Source organism: Eptatretus burgeri, chromosome 17, assembly GCF_056783735.1.
Source record: "Eptatretus burgeri isolate ZD-2024b chromosome 17, Ebu_testis_v1, whole genome shotgun sequence".
NCBI lineage: Eukaryota > Metazoa > Chordata > Myxini > Myxiniformes > Myxinidae > Eptatretus > Eptatretus burgeri.
The window spans coordinates 37076435-37093866 of record NC_140977.1 but is presented as its reverse complement, the minus strand read 5'-3'; the positions used below and the strand labels follow the sequence as shown (position 1 = coordinate 37093866).

At 39.0% G+C, this 17432-nt stretch overlaps 1 protein-coding gene across 2 annotated transcripts in view; it reads left to right on the top strand.

The window, feature by feature from the left end:
• The window catches only part of LOC147009772 (transmembrane protease serine 3-like), a 33158-nt gene extending 15726 nt beyond the window's left edge, over positions 1-17432 (top strand). For both annotated transcript variants that reach the window (XM_085860810.1, XM_085860811.1), the window contains exons 6-13: positions 947-1069; positions 2630-2673; positions 5303-5468; positions 6599-6771; positions 8121-8210; positions 8790-8932; positions 9102-9254; positions 16034-17432. In XM_085860810.1, the coding sequence (XP_085716936.1) occupies positions 947-1069; positions 2630-2673; positions 5303-5468; positions 6599-6771; positions 8121-8210; positions 8790-8932; positions 9102-9254; positions 16034-16045 (904 nt within the window). In that variant the 3' untranslated portion in view covers positions 16046-17432. The remainder of the gene's footprint in view (positions 1-946; positions 1070-2629; positions 2674-5302; positions 5469-6598; positions 6772-8120; positions 8211-8789; positions 8933-9101; positions 9255-16033) is intronic.

The window sequence follows — 17432 nt, the reverse complement described above, 5'->3', positions numbered from 1 at the left end:
TATTATTTGTACATCTGGCTTTTTGTTCTCCATCTCTTTATCTCGTCTATATGTCCATATGTTTATTATAAAAGAGAATTTGTAGATTTATATATTTGTTTTTAAGTGCTTCAAAAACTACTGAACCAAATCCAACCAAGTTTTGAATGTTGCCTAAGGGTACACCAGGTATGGTTTCTGTCAGGGTGGCATACCTGGGGGAGGGGGGTTCAGGATCTGGAGGAAGACTCCAATTCTCTCGATGTAAATGTGTATCATATAGCGCCACCTGGTGGCATCTGGTATTACAATTAATCTTCTTTTTCTTCTGCACACAAAGTTCAAACAACTGGATAATATACATTTCAGTGATATTGATTTTTTTTTCTTTTAGTGAGAATAATTCGAAATTTTCAAAACGTTTCATTTCATTCATTTTAAGCAGAGGTTCAAGTCAAAGCATCCAATGCTGACACTAACAGCGAAATGAAAATTATTTTTGCTCACACCATATACATATAAGCAGCAAGTATGGTTGATGAAGATGATGTTAGCTGACTTCCACACAGATGGAAGATTACCTCGGGAAAGTTGTAGAGCATAATGTTTGTGAAGTACGTGTTGCCTTTTTGATTAAATCCATCAGCGAACGTCGGGTAAAAATGCCTAGTTTATATATATATATATATATATATATATATATATATATATATATATATATATATATATATATATATATATATATATATATATATATTTGTATATTTGTATATATATATATATATATATATATTTGTATATTTGTATATATATATATATATATATATATATATATATATATATATATATATATATATATATATATATATATATATATATATATATATATATATATATATATATATATATTTGTATATTTGTATATATATATATATGTATATGTTGTATATCTCCCTCTCGAATGCAGTCAAAGGGATGAACAAACGGACAACACCAAGTATGCACCTTCAGTAAGCACGCCGCTTGTGGCTGTTAATTTGAGCACAATTGGGACTGACAGTGCCAACTCACAGCTCTATTTTAAGAAAGTGTAAGTTTCACTTCCTGTTTATTCTATCCAATGGATTTCTTCCATCATGTTCCTCCAACTGAATGAATTATGAAATTTTCTGCACCATGAATTTTCCCTCTCATTTAATCCATTCCTTTGTTTTGATTTGTTTTATTGGTGTGAAACACATGCTGTTTCTTTTCATAACAGAATTAACCAACCTTTGTGGTATATCAATCCAGCTTGACCCTGAAATGTTTCAGTGTCTAGTTGTGGAGATATTTTGCTGCAACCTAATTGCTATTATAGTTGATACTGTATAAGTGCTTTGAATAGTGCATATATATATATATATATATATATATATATATATATATATATATATATATATATATATATATATATATATATATATATGTGCTTTGAAGTTGTGGAAAATTATTCAAAATTATATTTTTTAGTCGAAAGATCAGCAAAAATGTGGCAATGTCCTTTTTGTTTGGCCACGAAACACTTTTTGTATTAAAAAACAACAACAAAACAAAACAGGGGGATATTGTAATTGGCTCCACCTGTCTATCCATCTGTCATGCTATCTCCTCCTTTACGAAAAAAAAAAAAAACGTTTTTACAGCCATTTTTCCCTGCTGTGCAGGGGTTTGGCTTTTTCTTGAGGCAATGTTTTATGGCCGGATGCCTATCTCCTCCTTAACGGTTGTGCAGAAATTCATCAAACTTGGTTGATATGATCACCACATGACAAAGTGTGAAAGCAGTATGAATTTTGGCTCCACCTCCTGAGGCACTGGGGTGGGGGTCAAAAATTCAATTACAGGCACATTTTAAAACCTTTTTTTAAATGAAATTTTATGTGTTTGAGCCCCGGTTCATGTTCCAGGAGGTGGGGACTGGGACTTCGGGTCACAGGGGTCAAAATATAAGATTTTTTTTTTTTTTTTACTCAAAATTGGATATTGGTTCAATTTGGGTATAACTTTTTGCCATCTTTACCTCCACCATCTAAGCGGTTATGTATTCCATCCTGTTTGTTTATCTGCCTGTCTGTCTGAGCACAATATCTCAAAAAGTTATGGACTGCTTTGGATGAAACTTAGTTGTCAGGTAGGGTATGTGAAAAGAATTAGATTCTGGTGAAGATCTGGATCTGGATCTGGATCTGGACATGGCAATTTTTATCGTGATTCTTCACCGTTGGGAGATGGGGCCAAAACCTATATAGTATAGTGTGATATCTCAAAAGGCTGTGGACAGATTATGACAAAATTTGGTGGATGAGTTGGTAAGGTGACAAGAACAAGCTGATTCGATTTTGGTTAAGGCCAAATTTAGATCCGGTCTATCAGTGGGACATATAACCTAAACTGTTCAGCCTGGTGGAGGTATGCGCTCCACCGAGTGCCATTGTAGTTCATCTCTGCTTTAGGTGGGAAGAATGGGGATTTGTGATATGTCATCAACTTCATTATTGTATGGCAATTTCTTTGAAGTCAACCATTAAATCTGTTAACATTTCCTTCTAATCCTTGTAAATCCTTGACATTGTGAGTAATGTGACTTTTCTTACTCTTCCATCCTTAGAACGAAGTGTCAAAATAATCTTTTGATTACCATCCGTTGCTTCAGTAAGTATTTGTATTCCATTTGCTCTCTTGCCACTCGGTGTGTCTGCATGAGCTTGAGCCTATTGGCTGCACCATTTTCCTGTCAGACTATATTTAATCAACCACCCTCTTTCCCCCTTACCCTCCCACCTTCCATGCCTGTTTAAGGCAATATAATTTCTCCCAATGCACCTTTCAAGAAGGGCTTGTGTTCCTTTATTTTTCTGGATAAGCTTTGAATTGCTACTGTAGTTGGCAAGCTGTGCAAGGGAGGTCTATCAGTCAGTCGTCCAAGCCATTAATCTGACGTGCCATTGAACATTGTGTAATCTAGCCGTCTGTAGACTGGTGCTGTGGCCTCTCATCTTTGCCCTTTTTTTTTAGGCCAATGGAGTCTTGGTCTTAATTGTCGGAAAATTACAACAGGAGGTGGAGTTGTAGGATCCGCTTCTTTTGCTTATCATCGGCACTGGTTGCTGGCCTTGTGGTTAATTGCTCTTGTTACTTGCAAAATTGAAGATTTTTCAAGTGTATTGGTCAGTCGATTTTGTTATTCTGTTTGTTTGTCTGTCAATCGCCTACAGGTCACAATTCTAAACCGATCGTCATGAAACTTTACCAAGTTGTAGAGGTACTCTCAACCTAGAAGCATATTGATTTTGAGGTCAAAGGTCATCTTGAGGTCAAATTTCTAAAACCGTCGATTTACATCCTATTAACTTGAAAGTTGAACAGGATTTGCATAGTCTATCACTGAATTGGCAAAACAACTATTTTTGAGGTCAAAAGGCAACTCGAGGTCAAACTTCTAAAATAAAATTCCATCTGAAAAATCGTCAATTTTCATCCGATTAACCTGAAAATTAAGCAGCAATTGCAGAGTGCATCACTGAATTTGGCAACCAACTATTTTTGAGGTTAAAGGTTAACTCAAGGTCAAACTTCTAAAAGCATCAATTTCAATCTGAAAAATAATCAATTTTCATCCGATTGACCTGAGCTTTGATTAAGATTGTGAATTTTAATCTTAATGAAATAGACAATTTGATGTATCCATGGCAACCTTTGGAGAGGGGGGGTGTGGATTTTGCAAGTATCGTGCTCTGCACGACATCTTTTTCTTATATTTACTTTTATTTTCTACAAGAGCAACGCTCATGGAAGAGAAAGGTAACCCTTTTAACCCTGAGCTACTTGGACTTTTGGCGACCTCATCCTGGGCTCCCTGGTGAAACATCCGGTACCGCGGGTATATGGAGGTTTGAATAACGGCCAGTAAAAGAGCCACTCTGGTTCAAAGGGTTAAATTTGAAGTGTGGTTGTGGAGCAATAATTTGGAACAACTGGAAAGTGGATAAACAAACAAACAGGAAAGGAAGAGAGAGAAATGGAGAACACTGAAATCAGCAAGTAAGATGGTTCGGTTAGGAAGGGTTAATGGGGGTTAAAAAAGATCATGGGTCAAGATGGGGATGAGAGGCTATGGACTGCCTGCTTGAAGCCCTTGAGCTTAGAGCGTGAAAGGATGGCCTGTGAAAGGCAATCCCATCAATGAGAAGCGAGGAATCGTTTTTTTGTTGGTCTTGCTGCTCCTGCCCTTTGACCTATTTGCTCTACTCCTGCCCATGCCCCCTCCATCTTCCCCCAGTCAGATTCATTCCACTTAAAAAAAACCCCTACCTTTTCCCCTTCATCAAGTCTTGGCTTAACCCCTGCTTCCTTTATTTTGTCCCCTCTCTTATCGCACATGTGGAACTGCCTTCCCGAGTCAGTAATTTAGTTTCCAAAATCGAGGCTCATGGAAAAGCAAATTTCATTGTGCTCTTCACTCCAGGCCTTCAAGAGTGCTGCCCACTACTCCCTCATTGTCTCTCCTCTTTCAGCCTTTGAGCTTTTCCACAATCACTAAGACCCTGCATCATTTTCATCTGCAACTCCTCTACTCGAGCAACGGCGCATCTCGACATTATTGCCCGGTTTATCTTTCAGCCTGCTTTGTGTCTGCTGACCGTTTATCTTTTACGTCTCGTTTGATGAATCGTGAACTTTTTCATGGCTGAGAACAACCCCACATGCAGGTCGCCACTTTGTCGCAGGGTGTTGTGGGTTGGTGTAGGTATTTGGAATTTGGCTCGGATACCGGCACACAAAGGCGTACTTTGTTGAAGACACTGCAATCTTAACGTCCCCTGGCAAATGCTTCATACAAAGAACATCAGGTGTTCATCTGAAGGATAGTGCAGTGATGCAACACTGTGCCTGCTTGGCACCAAGGTGACTCAGGAATCTATCCCAGACTAGACTGCTCACAGGTGAGTTTGCTACCATTGAACGATCCTGCTGGCCACAATGATGTATAGGGGTGTGTAAATTCAAAATGAGGTACAAACTGAAGGTGTGTAGAGTGATATTTTCCATTTTTATTCTCCATATGAAAGCATTAGTGTTTTTTTTTTCATACCAAAGCATTTCAATACCTAGCATCATCACTCTTAAGGAACTTACTTCCTTATCTTACATCAATCACCCTTCTCAGATGAGATAATGTCTGATATGAAATTTGAATTTCAACAATCACTCAGACATTTTTGATCTGGAGATTCCATGACCTTTTATTGGGCATAACTGTGTGACTGGTGGGCTGTTGCAGAATGTGGTAAGTGGATTGGCAGTCCTATTCGGATAATTGGTGGGAATGATGCTACCCTTGGGACCTGGCCCTGGCAAGCATCTCTTGCACTCAACGGAAAGCATGCATGTGGGGCATCCCTTATTTCACCATACTGGCTTATTTCTGCAGCACACTGCTTTGAAAAGTGAGTATTGATTTTCTTTTTTCAGGGGAAGTAGTGGGGAGGGGGGTCGGGTGGTGAGAACAAAATGTGGAGGATTAGACTGTAAAGAGCATGATCATCTTCTTCATCATCTTCTTCTTTTAACGACTATTATTGACACACCTTTTTTTGTGGGGTCGGCCGGGGGAAGATTGCCACGAGTCTTCACGGACCAGCTGGCCAGGCTTGATATTCGACTAGTTATGGCAGGATTTTGGAATTTGACCATGGTGTCAGCGATAGCTCACCTACTCTTTGTGAAGGACACCAATGGGATCTTTGACATCCATCAACGAATGCTGGAAGGTGGGACGCCCGTTTATCGTCCATCCGAGGGACGGCACACACTTTGCTGAATTGCCCTTCTTGTGAAACACTACGCTGGTAGTTTATAGCTGGGTCAAGAATCAAACCCAAGCTGGACAGCTTCGAGGCGAGTGTGTGTACCTCTAGGCCATCCTGTCAGCCCTGTAAAGAGCATGATGAAATGAATAATTAGGCCAGATGTAAGTGTGAGGAAGTAGAATGGACTGGTAGAGAAGGGAAATGAACGGGAGGATGTAAGGGCAAGAAAAGTAGATCTATAGACACATGAAAGGTTGTTTGGGGGTTGGGGGGGGGAGATTCATGTGCAAGAGGGGAAGACTGTTGACTTGTGGACACAAGGGGGCAGAGGGGGTGGTGATGGTGTGTGGGTGTATCAGGGAGGGGTGGTGTGGGTACAAGTAGATGGACATACAGATGTTTAGTTGGGGGCAGTGTAGACACAGATGTATGTATGGAGATATGGAGGTTTGGGAACATTCATGTACAGATGCATAGATGTGGTGGGTCAACCATATAGACTGGTGGAAGTGATTGTGGGATTGGGGGGGGGGGATGTAACAATGGGCATTGAGGAAGGGGATTGCACAAAATTGTCAGGGAAGGTTTTGTGCGTGAAGAATGGATGATGTGGGTGGGGGAAGGGTGTATGAGTGTGGCTAGCCATACATGTGGGCCGGAAATGCAAGCTGGAAAATGGGGGTTGGCTGAACAATGAAGTGAGTACAGGAATGTTTTGATTATTACTTTCATAGATTGTTTTACTTTTCACCTGTCTGTCCATGCAGGTATCCATCTCCTTCTGATTGGTCTGCTTATTTTGGCTTTCTGGAGCTAAGTTCTCTACCTCCTCCAGTTCATTTGGAGTCGATAACAGTGAACCCCAAATATAACTCGAATACCCATGACTACGATATTGCAGTCATACGACTGTCGAGGGCAGTTGTGACAAGTGATGATGGTCAGTTATTTGTTTTGTCCTCTTGTACTTGCTATTCATTGAAGACTACTTTGTTTTTGTCTCTTTTGTTGTTGAGTATATCCCAGGCTTCTCCCGATTGCTTTCGGTATCTGCAGTTTTGTTTGCTTTTCTTCCCCCATATCAATATTTTAGCCTCACCTGAAGGGGAAAGCTACTGTAATTACCTCTGCCACCGAAGTTGGATGGAGGTTATGTTTTCACCCCTGTATGTTTGTCTGCTTGTCTGTTTGTGTGTTTATGTGCAGGATATCTCAAAAAGTTATGTACAGATTTGGATGAATTTGGTGGACAGGTTGAGTGTTTGACAATGATGAATTGATTAGATTTTGGTAAAGATCCGGATCCGGATACTGTAATTTTTTTTCCCGTGGTTCTTCCCCATTGAGAGATGGGGCCAAAAACAATAGAGCATGACATTTCAAAAAGTTGTGAACGGATTTGGGCAAAACAAGGTGGACAGGTTGGGTATGTGACAAGGATGAATTGATTTGATTTTGGTGATGATCCGGATCCATTATTCACATCATCCACTACCTTCGGTGGCAGAGTTTACCACTCCGGTGAGGCTCTGCATTTTTTAAATGTTCTCTCTAGTTTTGTCTGCATTCAAGTTGTTTTGGTCTTTTGTTTACCTTGAAGTTGATTTGAAACCACTGGCCGGCCATCCAATTGTGCCCGGCATAGCAGCATGTTGCACTTTTTCAGTGTTGAAAACTGGCTGCATTTTTTTTTTTGGGGATTGATGAAATCTTGTCTGCTGTTCAATATTTGTTTTTTATTTGTACAGTTTGTCATGTTCTCAGAATATGCCCAACACATCACCAATTCATGTAGTGTGTACGTAGGTTTCCATGCTGGGGCCTGATTTGATGAGACTTCTCAACATCTAGGTCATTTGAGTCTCTCTTATCGGCAATGTTATAATGCTGAAACACTTGCTCATATGAAGCTCAAATTTTAGAAATTGCACATCCTCTAAGAATAAGGAACTGATTAAATGTTTGGCATTGTCTAATAATACATTTTTCTCAATTATGTGATATCCCAAATTACTCTGTTTCATGAGATCTCAGGAATCCGACATCGTAGAAGATTAATTTTTTTTTTCCACACTTCTTCATGAGGACATTTCACTTCGGTCTTTTGAGTACCATTATCATTTATTTACTGTGCAATTAATTACAAAGGCTTAAATTGTAAGATGTGGCCATTTATATGTTAAATCCAATTTTATGTGCAAGTGTCAGATGGTCGTGGTTCCGGTCCTCACCCACTCAATAGTTTTGCGGTCGTTTCCTTCTGACAATGTGTCATTTACTGTGTTTCAGTTCAACCAATCTGCCTACCCAATGAGGACCAGGTCTTTGCAAGTTCACTGACGTGTTGGGTTTCCGGTTGGGGGGCCTTGCAACTCTCTGGTAAGATTGATGAGAGCATCGTAATGAACTACCCGTTGAAGCCATTATTCCACTTTGCAATGCTTGTATTCTCCATTTATGTTTTCTTTATCTGCAGATAGAGGTTTATGGAAGAGTTAGACTACAGCATGTTAAATTTTATACCGTCAATGGAATTGTAGGGACAGACAGACATGGGACTTGAAAATGCTTGCACACAGGTAGTGTGTTGATGGTGCTGATTGTGCTGAGCTGTTAGTAAATAATCGCTTGGGACTGGAAGACTTTAAGGGCTGAAAGGAGAGACATTGCATAAGCTTATTGTCTTGCATTCGATGGGATAAGGTTAAGAATACCGAATATCAAGGAGAGCCGTTACCTCAAGGGTAAAGGAGGACAAAAGAGTGGAGGTCAGCAGTATGTTGAGAATTGAGAAGTTGGTGTTAGTCATACATTATAGTAGTGAAAAATGGTTGCTGATGTTACAGTAATTATAATTATTGTAATAATTTTATATGGAAGTAGTGGGGTGAGAGAAACAGTTAGGGTTTGATAAATTTGATCTGCTCTATAAAAGTTTACTCCTGCCTGTTATTAAAGGCAGTGCATCCAACAAACTGCAGCAATTGCAAGTGAACCTACTGAACTTTGATAAATGCAATGGACAACAGTCGTACAATGGGCAACTTACAAAACGGATGATGTGTGCTGGATACTGGGAGGGAGGAAGAGACACTTGTCAGGTATGTTGTTTTTTTTTTTTTTTTTTTCAATTTGAGAAATGCATAGTTCTGCTCCTGTGGGAGGGAATGGTGCTTGTTGGATTGCAAACAAGCCAGTTTCCTTCATCCCCCCATCTTAATTTATCTACTAACGATTGACTCCTTCCTCCTTCCTCTTCCTCCTTCGAAGGGTGATAGCGGTGGGCCCTTGGCCTGCGATCTCACTAAAAATTGGGTGTTGGTTGGTGCGTCAAGTTGGGGAGACAACTGCGCTCTTGCCAACAAGCCTGGAGTTTATGCTGATTTGTCTTCAATGCTTGATTTCATTCGAAAAACGATGCAGGTGAGACAATTATTTAAAAAAGGATGAGGCTGTATTGTATTTTATGAATAATTCATAATTCCAGTGTTTTGTGTAGAAAATCTAGGTGAAGATTAACTCGGTATATCTAATGAATAAGAACTGGAAGGTGCTTGAGCTATTGTATTTTGATTATCGCCATACTCAAAAAATTAAAAACTCAAACGACAACCTTTGACATCACGACATCACCAGATATGCTTCCGCCCACATTATTAGATCATGATACATAATTGTACCAAGTTTGATTTAAATCCCTGAACTAAGATTTAAAATATTAAATAATTGTGGCTGCCAGACCATGTGTCCGATCAGGTTGAAATTTAAAACATTTATTCTACATCTCTACTCGATCGTAACTGTGACATTTCACATTGATTGATGAAGTGGTTCAAGAGATTTTTTTTCCGAAAGAATTTCGTTCAAACCAATATGGCTGCCAGACAACATGATCTATTCATTATTTGTGAACACACTGGTATCCCCAAAGCTCAGGGAACATTTTCCCCTCAATCTGTCAAGCCATTCTGCAGAAGAAGATTTTTTAAATGTTTATTCTTCAAAATATCATAGCTGTCAAAGGTGGAGAACTTTTGGTTCCTCATGGATAGGTAAATAATCATACAATACCTGTAAAGTTTTGCCTTGATCTGTTCAGCCGTTATGGAGATTTTTGAAGGTTTTATGTGTAAAACAACATGGCTGCCAAACCACGTGACTGGAGACGTCATCAATTATTTTGCCAATTACAATTTATCCTGAGATGACCCTTTAAATTTTTCATATTGATCGGATAAAGCGTTTGACATGGAATGATGACGTCATAAGGAAGCCACATATGACATCATCAAAAAAAATCACCCTTGTTTCCCATGGGGGAGTACTTTGCATGTGCCAAGTTTCAATTTTTTTTTTTCCATGGAGCGGTTTCGAAGATACAGATGTCCAATTTTTCCCCCTTTTTTCCAACATGGCTGCCACACCACATGACCTATGATGTCACAGTTATCCCAAAAACATTCCACATGAGTAGTCACATCTATGGTTGAAAAAAAACAAAAACCGTGCCACCCCGCTTCGATTCAACCCCGCTTCGATCGGACACCTGACCCACGACGTCCACTTTATCAAATCAAATTCAGAATGGGTGGCCGATCACATCTTTGGAGTTTCACGTTGATCAGTTAAGGCTTTTTGTCCAACATGGCTGCGAGACCATGTGACCGATGTTGAAATTTTCAACCAATATTTCCCCATGCCGAGTCAATCATATTAAAAATATATATTTATCTGAAACCGCTTAGCCCCTAAGCCTTTCGATGCGAGACTTTACAGTGATGATCCACTACTGTTGCTACAAATATTTTATTACCTCTGCCATCGAAGGTGGATGGAGGTTATGTTTTCACCACTGTCTGTTTGTTACTTGCACAACTGAAGATTTTTCAAGTATATTGGTCAGTCGATTTTGTTATTCTGTCTGCCTGTTGTTTTTTTTCGTCTTCAGGTCACAATTTTAAACCGATCATCATTAAACTTTACCAAGTTGTAAAGGTAGTCTCAACTGAGAAGCATATTGATTTTTGAGATCAAAGATCATCAATTTAGATCTGAAAAATAATCAGTTTTAATCCAATTTACCTAAGCTTTAAGTTGTAGTGATTCTTCCATTGAGTGATGTGGTTAAATCAACATATAGCAGGATATCTCAAAAAGTTGAGGACGGATTCGGACGAAACTTGGTGGGCAGGTTGGGAATGTAACAAGGAAGAATGATTCAATTTTGATGATGATTCAAAACTGGGTCCTCAAATTTTTAAAGTGATTCTTCACCATTGAATCATCAACACACCATTTGAAAGCCTTTATCCCTGAGCAGGGGTCAGCTTTTTGCGGGCTCCAATCATGGTACCCTTTCTTGTGGCAATGTTTTTACAGCCGATGCCCTTCCTAGCGCCAACCCTTTAGTCACCTTCGACCCTGCAGGGATAATTACCAGTAACCTGGTGCTCATTTTGCCGACCTTCGGAAGGATGACAGGCTGAGTCAACCCCCCTGATGCTAACTCAGTGGCCAGCAGGGCTCGAACTCGGGACCCCGAGAATCCCAAGCCACCACCTTAACCACTAAGCCACACCAGGCTCATATTCTTCACCATTGAATGATAGGGCTAAAATTATATATAGCATGATATTTCAAAAAGTTGTGGATGGATTGAGACAACTTGGTTGTCAGGTTGGGTATGTAGCAAGGAAGAATTGCTTTGATTTTGGTGAAGATCCAGATCCAGGCCGAGAATTTTTTTTGAAGTGATTTTTTATTATTGAGTGGTCAGGCTAAAACAATGTATAGCACAATATTTTTCAAAGTTGGAGACTGATTCGGACGAAACTTGGTGGACGAGTTTGTTAGGTGACAAGAACAAGCTCATGAAATTTTAGGTCAGGTCCGAATCTAGATCCGGCTCAAACTCTCTGAAATTATTTCTCTGAAACTGTTTAACCTATCAATAGTAGATTTTGCAGTTATGATCCACTGCCCTTGCTGCGTACTTTTGACTTAAAATGACATCATCGATCATGTGGTGTAGCAGCCACATTGGTTTCAAGGAAAATATATTTAAAAAATTATGTTTCGGAAACCGCTATAGCAATCTATGTGAAACTTTGTAGTTGTAATTCACTGCTCTTATTCCATGTAATACAAGATGCTTCATATTGATCTGTTAAGCTGTTTTGGAGAAAAAGGGTTTTGAAATTTTTGGTTTTGAAACTAACATTGCTCCCAAACCACATGACCAATGGCATTGAAAATTTGGACTCTGCCCAAGATTTGGTTGAGGATCACATGTCTGAAGTTTCGTTTTGATCAGATAAGGTTCGTTTTTCTATCCGATCTCACTACCACACCACATGACCTATGACATCGTCATTTCCACACTGTATGCAGGTATATGGTTTGATGATACTTGTTAAATTTTGTTTTGATCGGATAAGCGGTTTCAGAGAAAGCATTATTTGATATTTTCCTCAATCCAACATGGCCACCGAATCACGTGACTTATCAATTCGTCTTTATCATCCTAATATCCCCATGTCATGGGGAGCATGTCTGTGAAGTTTCCCCTCAATCTGTCCAGCCATTCTGGAGAAGGTTTGGGGGTAAATACAAGATGGCTGCCAGACCATGTGACTTGTGATGTCATAGTTATCAAACCTTATTCAGCATGGATAGTCAATCATTTGTGTGAAGTTTCACTTCGATCTGTAAAGCGGTTCTGGCGAAGAAGTTTTTTTTTTTTTTTTTTTTTTTCCATTTTTTTCAAAAAAACAACATGGCTTCAAAACTACATGACGGATGACATCATAATAATTTTTTATGTGTTGAAATATTTCCTTAAATTAACCTCACAATTTTTCAAACTGATTGAATGCAGCGTTCTACTTGTCGAATTTTGACCAGGATACCATTTCACTGATTACGTCATAGTCAAATTTCTCTTATTCCTCATGGGTAGTAGTTGCCAGATGCCAAATTTCAATTTTTCCATCTTGCGGTTTAGGAGATACAGAGGTCCAATTTTTTTCCCCTTTTTCCAATATGGTTGCCACCCCACGTGACCTATGACGTCATTTTCATTAAAAAAAAAATTTGCATGATGAGTCGAATCTATGGTCAAAATTTCGTGTCAATTGGATAAGCGGTTGCAGAGAAAACAGAGAAAATTTGCATGCACATACGCACGGACGGACAACCCGAAACCATAATGCCCCCGCCAACATCGTCACTGGAGTCATAAAAATTAACAAATACAGAATGTATGCAACTATGCATTCATAACTTCAGCAATCTAGGGTCAATCCATGTTAAAAGTTCGCAGAAGTGTGATCGATAAGTTTTAAGCCTCACGATCGTGGAGACCAAGGAATTGCTTCTTTTCCTTCAGAGATGAATTGAGTTTCTTAAAGCTTTGTAATTTGTTCCCAATTGTGAATATGAATGATGTGACATGGGACATGTTAAATTTTCAATATCAAAGTGAATATTCCAGATCCTACCATTAATTTACGATTTCATTCAAAGTTGTGTGATTTTTTTTTTTTTTTGCTCACTTGAAGGTAAAAGTGAGGGACTCATGTCATTTCTCATCATTGACAAATTGGACCAAGGTCAATGATCTTTGAAACACACAGTATTCTGTGGACATTCCACAAAAAAAATTGCCCAAAAATGAATTTAAATATCTGATTACAATGTAAGGTAGGTGTCACCAAATATTTTTGATTGTGGGCCAGAACCAAAATTCCCTAGCACCTCATGGGCCACACAACCAAGTGAAAGGTACATTGTGTGGACACCACCCCTTTTAAAATGTTCTTGCAAAAAAGTTTTTCTATTTTCTCCCCATCGCCACTAATTTTCTTATCTCAGGAAATTAGCTCCGTTTAGCATGAGTATTACAGTAACAACTGAATGAAATTGATAGACAGCAGTACCTTACAGTCAGCGCATCACCTTACCATCTGATCTATGTGGGGAGATGTAGATGCACGTCTGTCCTTCATGACTATATTAGTGATGAGGAGCATGGCCATGGGTGGTAGAGATGGGCAGGAAGTTGGCAGAGCATGTACACACCAAATTTTTTTGAAATAATAGGCCTGCAATACTATGACATCATTTGATGCCAATAACAGTTCACCAAGGTCAGAGAGCTGAGATTTGTAGAACTGCGACTACCATCCATCATGATAAGATGGGTGCTGACCAAGATTAGGGTGGGTGGTGGAGGAGGGAGGCGGAGTATTTGCGTGGTAAAAATCATTGAAATTCAGGCACGTAATACAACACTAGAACATCAAATGATGCCAATAGTAGCTTGCAATGCCAGGCATAATCTAAAGCCAATAGCTGTGAAAGGGTTAATAAAAAAGTTTAAAATTTTGATAAATGTAGCTTCATGGAATGGCATGTTTTTAGGAAACGCAGTCAGTGCAAACGGCCTGTTTCGCTAAATGTGAGCTGGGTATCTATATAAAGAGGGGCATGTACTTACCAATATAAAGTCAATGAACAAGTAATATTTAATAAAATTGATAATATGAAATTTTTGTCATGCAGAAACCAAAAATCAGTCTAAAATTCAATAAGCTATATCGCTATCAAATCAATCCAGCAAAGATACTGTTCGCAATGAAATGGGTACAAGATATAGTTGGAGAAAACATTTTCCTCCATATATACAGTATATACACAATCAAGCAAGCCGAATTAATCCCAGTACATGTTAATCACCTTCTGTGTTTATCATTTGTCAAGTTGGTTTGAATGGATAAATACCAGAGGCCAGGAACACATAATTAGTGGCAGATAGAATAGAATAGAATAGCATTAAAGGGAATTAACTCAGGAATAATTTAGCAACTAAATTAGCACCATGCAAACAATCCATTCATGGGGATTAGGATTATCTCCTTGGTTTGGATGGACCCGACGATGCCTGTTGTGGCCCACGGTCCGCCTTTTGAGGACCCTTTATGAAAGCATTTTGATTTTTTATGTCAAACAATTATGTCCTTTCAGGGGTTGAGACGATGTCACTTGTGCCTGCAAATAATGATTGAAAGGGTTTTTGTTGTGGAAGCAAAGAAATCGCTGAAGGAAATGTGAAAATGTGTCCCAGAGTATTGCCTTGGGTTGACTATGTGAACTGATATTGGGAAGTGCAATAGATTCAGCTTTAAATTGGGCAAAATGAGAAAAATGGGGATTAAAAAAAAATCATTTTACTGGGTAATTATTTTTCCATTCATCAATGGACAGTTTTTATAGGTTGTGAGTTCAGAATTGATTTGTTGTTGCCATATTAAGTTTTTAGAGAAAATTTAAAAATGCAAATTGAGATGATAATTAATAATGAAAAGCAGTTCAGGGATTTCAGAAACTGATATTGCCATGAGGACAGAAGAGTCCACCTCTGACAGAGGAGATTGCTCTATCAAAGGCATATGGTCTGCTTATAGACAAAAACACCAGAGACACTCGTGGAGAGGAGAACAGAGACAAAGTGGGACATGATGGTCTTCATTGGATCATCAAAGCCACAGACAATGAGGTTACATGATGCAATTTAATGTACATCCTTAACAGATGCAAAGCACTCACGACACAAGCTTGCATTGGCTGATGTTTGAATTGGCTAAATGTCACGAGGTCTCACAATACAGCTTTGTGATTGGTTGGCAGATTACCCCCCTGCCCTCGGGTATATCAAAGAGGAGGTCAAACAGGGAAATTGCTCTTGACAAAGGCTCGTGGGGGCATGGTTAACCCTTTGTTTCTGGCCAAAAGACTGAGTTGGGTGATACAACTCGAGGATGGAGAAATCATTATGGAGTCCTTGGATATTATTCCCAACCACCTATCGTTACTATATACTGTGTATCCGAAAGTTTGGTCAAATTTTCTTTTTCTTAGATGTTGCTGAACTCAGAGTAATTAAGTTGATGCATAAATTAAACTGCATGTGGTTCAAAGCCGACCCAAAATGTGACGTCGGTGTTACAGTCGTGCCCCCCTCAGCCAATGATGCTACTCGCAGTCTTGCGCTGCATATGAAAAAAGATTGGTTGTTTACTGTCGGGGTAAGAAATGTTTTACTCTTGCCACCTCTACCGCTTGTGACCAATTTCCTAACCCTTTCTTCTCTGTCCACCTTATTCCTCACTCCCTTTTGATCATCATCTGCTCTCGTCTCACAGTCCAACAACTGATCAAAGGAGTTTCTCCTATTTGCCACGTGTTTCATCATCATCATTTGAATTTGAACATCCTCTGCTTTCATCGCAGGAGTTTTATTTTGCCAAATGTTAAGTAAAGGCAGGGTGAGGCTGAGGAGGAAGAAGAATGTATGGAGGGATAGTCATGTTCAATAGGATGAATGAGAATGTAGAGGTTAGTGAAGGGAGATTGGGGAATAAGGAAGAAGAGTATTAAATTTTTTTACTGTATTTGGGCAGGTGGTGTGGGTAAGATAATGCGGTGGACGAATGGACGAATGAAGGATTGCAGAAATCATTTTTAAACGACATATCACCAAAAGTACATATGATCTTATGATGCCAACATATTTCCAAATACAGTTTTATGAACGTTGTATTTTTTTTACCTCATCTTGTGCTTTGTTTTATTACTTTTACTACATTAATACATGATGATTTTACAAATAGTCACCAAATTTTTTTTTTTGTGTAGGATTATTCTATGTTTGATCATTGTGACTGAATACAATCCACCGTCCTATCCGTCGCTCTCTTCAACCTTTCTTTATTATCTTGCCAAAACGGAGTTTTTGCAAGATATGTTAGTCAGCTTGTAATTTTTTTGTTTGTTTGTTTGTTTGTTTGTCTGTAATCACGTATAAAAAATTCTGCAGAGCACAGTTATCATTGGAAATTTTTGTAACTTCGCATATCAGGGGCCTATAGAGGTCCCTTTCAGTTCACAAAATTTTGAAGGTCAAGGTCAAGGTCACTTTGTCGCAAATCAGGGGAGTCGACAAAACCCTTATTTTTTGAGTAATTTTGATCGGATCGTCTTCAAACTTCATGGGAATACAGTTCATGGTCTGGCGCTCAGCTGATTAATTTTTGGTGGCGATTGGCCTTGACCTTCATGGTTAGTGCCTCAGCTCAAACATATTTGACCCCAAGGTCAAATTTTCAAGTTTTAGGAACCATATCGTGTAGTACCTCAAATTGAACACCTCGATGAGTGTTTTCTAGATATGTCAAGCTTGAGACATTATGACGTCATTTGGTGACGTTTTGAGGCAAACGCATATTTTTCATGGTTACTCTGTAGAACGATTCTCATCGGAATCTTTCGTAGGCAGATATTCCTCAAGGAGTCGCTCCTGGTGGATAGCAGCTCTGTTCACCTCGGTGTGACCTTTTGGCAAGATACGGGTTACCCTGCGGGTGACATTGGGTTTTTATTTTCATTTTTGCTGTTCAACTTTTTCTCATTTAATTCCTCTTTTTAATCTTTTTACTTTAATTCATGTAAACTCACAAGCCAAATTGGAATCCATATTCAGTACTTCATGCCTTTTGTTTTTCCAGTGAGGGTTTCAATAAACAGTTGCTGTTCTAACCTTCA